A 7,764-nucleotide genomic window follows, 5' to 3' on the forward strand; every position below is an offset into this window, starting at 1 on the left:
TGTTTTAACGTTGTTACGAAACTGCGAAAATACTTAACTTCAATCAATGATATATCGATGAAAAAAAAAGCTATCTTGAATCTGAAAAATGGATTTCAGAGGCCAAGGGTGCTCCTTTGTGATGTTTTCGCCCGTTTTTGAAAAAAAAATTTATTCAAGATGCTATGTAACCTCAAATATAGCAAAAAACGGTGTTTTTTGCACTTTTAGGTTACAATATCTCGAAAACTGAGGGTGATGGAATTTTTGTGAGGTCGGATTCGGATTCAGCGCAGCAAAAACCTTCGGGTATACTTTACTTTTTGAGCGGCCCCTTTTTTTTTGATTTGCATTTGATTTTCAGTTACAAGTTATGTATTTCCGTTGTTGTACTTTATAATTTGGTCGAAAGGTCAGTCCTCTTTTTGATTAAGCTCCAATTCCAAGGGCAGATTGTAAATTTTCTTCTGAGTGTAGATCGGATTTCAGGTGATAGCGCATAGCCAGCCGGTGAATCAGTTGTATCCTGGAGCAGGTTATCCTGGTGCACTGACACATCCTCATTATCCACATCTCGCGAACGACATGTACAATTGGCCTCGACCTGCGCAATATCCGTATCCATACGGAGCACCGTACCTGCCCAACAATTACCAAGCCCCCAACAATTCCTTCCAAGGGGGAATGCATTCTAATGCCCAAGGTGCGAGTTACTATCCGTCGTTGCAGTCTAGACTACAAGCTATGACCAACCTCAATAGTTACAAAGATAATCCTCAGGTAAGAGTTTAACGTGATATATTACACCGGATTGTATCGGATTACTCTGGAATTATTTCTCTATACAGAATTATTCTGTATTGCCGAAGATTACTCCAGATTTCATAGAATTACTTTGAATTACGTAAAATTATGTGAATTTTCAACCTGATAGATAAACTTTTTAACCAAATAGTTGATTTTTCGACAAAGAAGATTAATTTTTGTTTAGCGAAACAGATGGATTTTCCACGAAGTAGTTGAATTTTCAATCAAAAAAGTTAAATTTACAACTATAAAAGGTCAAAACTGAATTTTCAATAAAATAGATTTACAACCAAAGATATTAATTTTTTTTATTAAAATGATGAATCATCAACTGGAATAGTTGAAATTTTAATTTAATAAATAATGCGCAACCAAAAACCAACAGCTGTTTCATCAATTTGTTGAATTTTTTGGAAAGTAGATTAATTTTTAACCAAACAGATGAATTCTTAAAAAAAAAACACATTTTAATATTTAACTTAAAAAAAACATTGAATCCTCAACGCAAAATACGAATTTTCATTCAAATAATTTTGTATATAAACGGGATAGTTTTTAACAAAATTGTTTAATTTGGTACAAAAAAGGACAAATATTCAACAAAATACGTGACTTGTCAAACAAATACTTGAGTTTTTAACGAAAAAATATAAATTAACAGTCAAAAATGAAATTATTAAGTTTTCAGTTAAAAGAATTAATTTTCTAGCACAAAACAAAACGAATTTTCAACAAAATGATTACATTTTCAACCAAGAAAATGAATTTTCAATTAAAATGAAAAATCTTCAAAGAAAAAAATGATTTTTTAGCAAAACTATTGAATTTTCTGCAAAGTAGATTAATTTTTAACCAAAAGAGTCCTCAGCGAAAAATATAATAACTAATTTTTGTACCAAAACATAATTCAATTTTAAATGAAAAACGATTGCATCCTCAATAAAAAATACGAATTTTCAACAAAGTAATTACTTCTTTCCAAGAAGAATCATTTTTAACAAAATTGTTTAATTTTCAACAAATTTGAACAATTCTCTACCAAGAGGATTAATTTTCTGCCAGAAAAGAGAAATATTTAACAAAATACATGAATTCTTAACCAAATAGATAAATTTTCAACTAAAAAATATAAATTTGCAATATATTTATTTTTAAAAAAGATGATAAGAAACACAATTTTTAACTAATTAACCTTTGTGTGTGACAAATTACATAATTTTCATATAATTTTATTTAACAAAAGTTAGTAAAATTAATTAATTAAATTATTAAGTTAGCTAGAGGTAGTTTTTTAATACTTTAAAATTTATTTTAAGTCTTTAAATATCAGTTTAAATTTTTGTGGTTGCTGAGAAAACAGAAATTATTTTAATTGTTGTAGCATTGCTCCTATCCGATTTCCCTTCACTTGTTCCTTATGTGTATTTTCTAGATTCTTAAAGAATTTTTATTTTTACAATTAAATGTATAAATAAAAATACCACCAAATATAATCTGTGTTTAGAATCTCTGATAGTTTATTTTTTTAATAACTTAGCTGAAAATAATTTTTTACTGTAAATGTATTAAGATATTAGTTTTAATTTATCAAAAGCTGTTCAGATGATTAATGGAATCAGTAGACAAAAAATGGTTGATTTTCAATGTTCAATGTTCAAATGTGTAGAATTTGTAATGAACAGTATTAAAAAATCCCCTTTTCCCCAATAAAAACGAATTTTTTATCAAAAAGGTTAATTTTTAAGGAAGCTAATTAATTTTGTACCAGAAAGAAGAATTTTTAACAAAATACATTAATTGATAAGCAAATAGTTGAATTATTAAGCAAACAGTTCAATTTTCAACTAAACAGAGGGATTTTCAAGAAAGGATCTTAATTTTCTATCGGCCGAATTCATTTCAAAACATGCAGGCCGAACCCGTTCAAGTCACAGAATCAACTCCGGTTATTATATTTTTTCTTTCAGATTCTATTAGTTCTTTTCATTCTTTTTCGAAATTTACAACAAAATTTGGAAAATTCTTAAAACTGATAAAATGGCGGCGGCTTTTTTGAAAATTTTGAAACTCAATTTTCTCAAAAAGCCCAGACATTCTTTTTCTTGATTTTTTTTTTGTAGGTAGGTACTATTATGTCGAATATATCTTATGAGAGTTTTTCTTGTGCCCGCGTCTTGGAGAGGGGAAACAATTTTTTTGTTACTGAAAAATGAATATTTACATTTTGTGCAAAAGCAAGGAAAGATACGAAAAAAGTCAAACAAACAAAGTTATTCCTCTCAAAAAGTTCTAAAGAAAAGTCTTTTGTCACTTTTCTCTCTCTTGCGTTTCTTTCGAGATTTTCGCCTGAATAAAATTAATTCAGAATTTCCGGTAATTAAAGGTATTTTATGAAAATATTAAATTTTTATTTATCAGAAAATATTTCAAATTTGTATGAAATTTTTTCAACTTGTCTATTTATACCTATCTTACTTATCCATGACATACTGTGACAGACTATTGTTGTGAGGAAAATAAAGCTATAGTCGCAATTTTTCTTATTCAGGGGAAAATCTCGAAAGAAACGCAAGATAACGAAGAGTGCCAAAAGATTTTTTTTTTTAACTTTTTGAGAGGAATAACTTTACTTGTTTGACTTATTTCGTATATTGTCTTGTTTTTGCACAAAATGTCAATATTCATTCTTCACTTTAAAAAAATAGTTTCTCCTCTCCAAGTCGCGGGCACAAGACAAACTCTCATGAGATATATTCAACATAATAGTATCTCCTTGGAAAAAAATCAAGAAAAAAACTGGCCTTTTTCAGAAAATTGAGTTTCAAAATTTTCTGAAAGCCCGCCGTCATTTTATCATTTTAAACATTTTTCCTAATTTTGTTGTAAATTTCGAAAGAGAATGGGAAGAACTACTAGAATCAGAAAGAAAAAAGTATAAAATCTATATCAGTTTTAAAACTACAGCACTTCAAAGTAAAAATCAGATTTTTTCACAAATTTCGTTACGAGTTTTAAAAGTTTAGCCTGCATTATTTGAAATGAATTCGGCCTATCAAAAAATTGAAGTTCAACAAAATGAATGAATTTCAAACTAAGAAAGAGGAAAAATTTAAAGAAAAAGTTTCGTTAAACATATTAATTTTAACCAAAAGAACGAATTTTTAACAATATAGTTACATTTTTTATTTCAAAAATTACTTTTTAACAAAGTAGATGAATTATTTAACAAATTGTTGAACTTTCAAACAAAAGCATCAATTTTCAACGAAGAAGATTAATTAAAAAAAAATAATAATAACAAATTTTCAGCAAAACAGTAGAACACTATTTGGATTAACTACTTAAATTACTTCGATTACCTAGATTCCTCTGGATTACTTCGAATTACCCCGGAATATTTTGGAATGAAATCCACTTGTAATACAAAAGTAATTCACTTGTAATGCTGGGTAATTTAATTGTAATCCATGTAATTCAAAGTAATTTGGGTAATCCAAGTAATGATCTTGTAATTCAGAGTATTCTAGGTAATTGGAGTAATATACAAAGGTAATCTGAATAGTATTCCACTTATTCGTTGAAAAACTGTTGTTGTGCTAGTTGAAAATTAATTTTTAATCTGAATATTTAAATTTTCCCTTTTTGGGAAAAAAAATTCATTTGTTTTAGTCGAAAATTCATTTTGGGGAGAAAACCTTACAACAGATGATAAACCTACAGTAGATATTTATTAATTTTGAATACTAATGCATGTGTAACTATATGTGTTATTGCATTAAAATTTGAAATAATTATTTTTGGAATATTTTTACTTTTAATTCGGTATTAAAATTAATCTTCAGGATGGAAAATTCATTTTTCTGGTTGGAAATTTAACTATTTAGTGAAAAAATAATCTACTTTGTAATAGATTCAACGATTTTATTTAAGAAAATCGTGTTTGTTGTTAAAAATCGAACTATTTGGTGGAAAATTAAACTATATCTAATTTTTGAAACAGAGTTTCAGTTACACTGGTATTGAACATGAAAACACTGTTACCGGACCTCTAAAAGGATTCTGTTATACTGTATTGTTGAAAATATGTTTTTTGTTTGTTTGTTTAAAACTAATATTTAATTTGAAAATTTAACTATTTCATTTTTTGGTGGACATGTGTCTTTCTTAGTTGAAAATTCATAGATTTTGTTAAAATTTCGTTGCGTTGGTAAAAATGAAGATTCTTGCTTAAAAACAATTTTTGTGTTTAAAAATTGAACTGATTTGTTGAAAATTCATGCATTTGGTGGAAAATTCTTCTTTTTTGGTAGAGAAATTAATTTTTTTGCTTGAAAATTAATTTTTTTAATTGAAACACAGACATGTTTTAAATTCTTTAAAAAAAATTTTTATTTTGAAAATTGAACCATTTTGGGCTATTTTCTTTTTTTTTTACGGCGGGAGGGGGGGGGGGTCAATATTATCTAATTTAAAATTGCGAGTTACGGCTCTGATTAAAAAAATAGTTTTTCAATAGAGAACTTTAATACATAACATTCTTCACAGGGTCCGACGATAAACGGAGTTCTCAACAAGGTTGTTAACGAACTGAAGCAGATCCTAAAGAAAGATTTCAACAAGAAGATGATAGAAAACACAGCCTTCAAGTTATTCGAGGATTGGTGGGATGAGAAGAAGAGAGAGAAGATAGATAAGAGCGAAACCGTCCTCGGTGAAATTGTTCCCAATAACGTCGTTAAGGAAGAAAGTCACAAGCCGCAAGGTCTTTCAACTCTTTTCGAACAAGCAACGCCGCTTGGATTCAATCACGATGGATTCGGATTGGGCATTCGCGCCAGCATGCCGAAAATGCCATCGTTCAGGGTAATCTTTCAGAATTTTCAATATTCTTGGCAAAATTTATTTTCCGAATTTCCTCCGCCTTCTTCAGTGTGGCCGTAGGTGAGGCAAAACCTAGAAATCAAAGAAATGTCAAGAAATTTTATTGGTCAGGGAAAATCAGGGATTTTCAAAAACAATCTTGCAAAAGTCAGAGAATTTCAATAAGATTCAGTTGAAATCACAGTGGGCTTGGATTATGTTCAGTACAAAAGGAATTGCACCTATCGTTTTTCTTTTAATATCACCAGCCTTCGTAACTGATATTTTTCTGACAAATTAAAAAAAAATTTCTTTTTAGTTTTTGGGAAATGGCATATTTTTTGTGCACTTCAGAAAAAAAATAGAATTTTAGTCAGACTCAATCAAAAGGAAATCTAGAAAATAAAATGTTACATATGTAATTGTATTATTATATGAACAAATTTTGACACAAATTGCAGCTGTTGCGCGATATTGAAACTTACTTTTTAACCAATTTTCATAAAAGAAGGGATATTTAACATGTTATAACTTCGCACGTATGAGAGATATAACATTTTCTTTTTTTAGATTTTCTTTTCATTAAGTCTGCTTTAACTAATATTCTGACAATCTTTGTCTACAGTGCACAGAAAATAATTTATTTGCCAAAAACTAAAATTACATTTTTCGTTGATTCGTCTGTGGTTAAAATAAATAAATTTGAAATTTGAAATTGTTTTATTTTATTTAAAAATGATACTTTGTTAAAATGTTACAAGCATAAAATGCTGATCTTAAAATAGTAATGATCAGGGAAAATAAAAATTGGTAATGGAGAAGTTAGGAAAATTTTAAAAAGGAAGTTTTTCGGCCACTCTGATCTTATTTATTTTTTTCAGCGTAAAATCAAGGCCCCGAGTCCAGTTCCTCAAGACGAAGATAGTCGTCAATCGGATCATCTTGGTACCGAATTAATCGACAGTGATAGTGATTTGGATTTGCCAGTTGTGCCAAAAACGAAAAGGCCGCTCGAAAGTCTTCCCAGTGTGTCTTCATCCTCGTCTTCGTCTGCTGCTAGTTCCAGTGATGACACCAGCAGCAGTGATTCTTCTAGCGAAAGTACTGACGAAGAGGTAAGTTCCAAAATATCATTTAAACTCTTTTTATCTTTAATCAGGGTGTCTAGCGTCTTGGCAGTCCTTGAAAACCAAGAAAAGTATTTTTCTTCCCTTAAAGAAAAAATGTGTTAATGATCATTCATAACTCCGCAATTTTTTATATGATTTCGAATGTTTTTTTTTTTTGTTTGAATGTCGAAAAACACACCTTTTCAACAATAAATTTTTCAGTTTACCAAGGTACAAAAATCATGAAGCTACAATCGAGAATAGTTTAAAGTTTTTCATTTACTCTCGATTTTCCAAACTAATAACAATTTAATGACATTTTTTTTCAAATCCAATAATTTCTTGCTGATAATATATTGAAACTAAGTTCAATTTCGCGTGTCATAAGCTTTTATTCATTAGGATCGGTTGAAATTTGACTGAGTTATCCAGCACAATTTGTAGATGGAAAACTTTGAAATTAGGGAAAAGTTGGGGAATTTATATAAGGAGCACTTTAAATAGCTGTTAAGAATATAAAATTTTAAATTCTAATTAAAAATTTGTTTTTCCGTGTATAAAAATTTGTATGTTAAAAGTGTTCAATATTAAGATTCGGGTATATCAATATTAATGGTCAAGAAAAATAAAAAATTGGTCAGAATAAAGTTCGGAAATTTTGAACATGAAATTTACGGCCACCCTGATATAATATTCTCGGTAGTGATTTATTTGTCTTACATTGATAATTAAGTGCTGAGAATTTAAATTATGGTAAAAAGTTCAATTACTTGGTTGAAGGCTGAACGACTTTTTTAAAAGAGTATGTATTTTTTTAATAAAAAAAGTTGAAAATTGTGTTTTTTTTTGTTAGAAAATTATTTTGTTTTTCAATTGAAAATATAGCTACTGAAGTTAAAAATTCATAATTTTTCTTCAAAATTAATCTCGTTGATTGAAAGTTTAACTACTTTCTTGAAAACTTTTTTTCTGTTATAAAACTAACTTTTAATTGAAAATGTAACTATTC

At 28.5% G+C, this 7,764-nt stretch overlaps 1 protein-coding gene across 2 annotated transcripts in view; it reads left to right on the plus strand.

Moving 5' to 3' along the window:
• The window catches only part of LOC117172474 (histone-lysine N-methyltransferase SETD1), a 38,774-nt gene that overhangs the window by 15,783 nt on the left and 15,227 nt on the right, over positions 1-7,764 (plus strand). Inside the window, exons 4-6 of one of the 2 annotated variants that reach the window (XM_033360443.1) lie at positions 469-759; positions 5,332-5,649; positions 6,528-6,761. In XM_033360443.1, coding sequence (XP_033216334.1) covers positions 469-759; positions 5,332-5,649; positions 6,528-6,761 — 843 coding nt within the window. Of the gene's footprint in view, positions 1-456; positions 760-5,331; positions 5,650-6,527; positions 6,762-7,764 lie in introns of both variants that reach the window. The other variant, XM_033360442.1, reaches the window with a different exon arrangement.

This window comes from Belonocnema kinseyi, chromosome 5 (genome assembly GCF_010883055.1).
Source record: "Belonocnema kinseyi isolate 2016_QV_RU_SX_M_011 chromosome 5, B_treatae_v1, whole genome shotgun sequence".
Lineage (NCBI taxonomy): Eukaryota > Metazoa > Arthropoda > Insecta > Hymenoptera > Cynipidae > Belonocnema > Belonocnema kinseyi.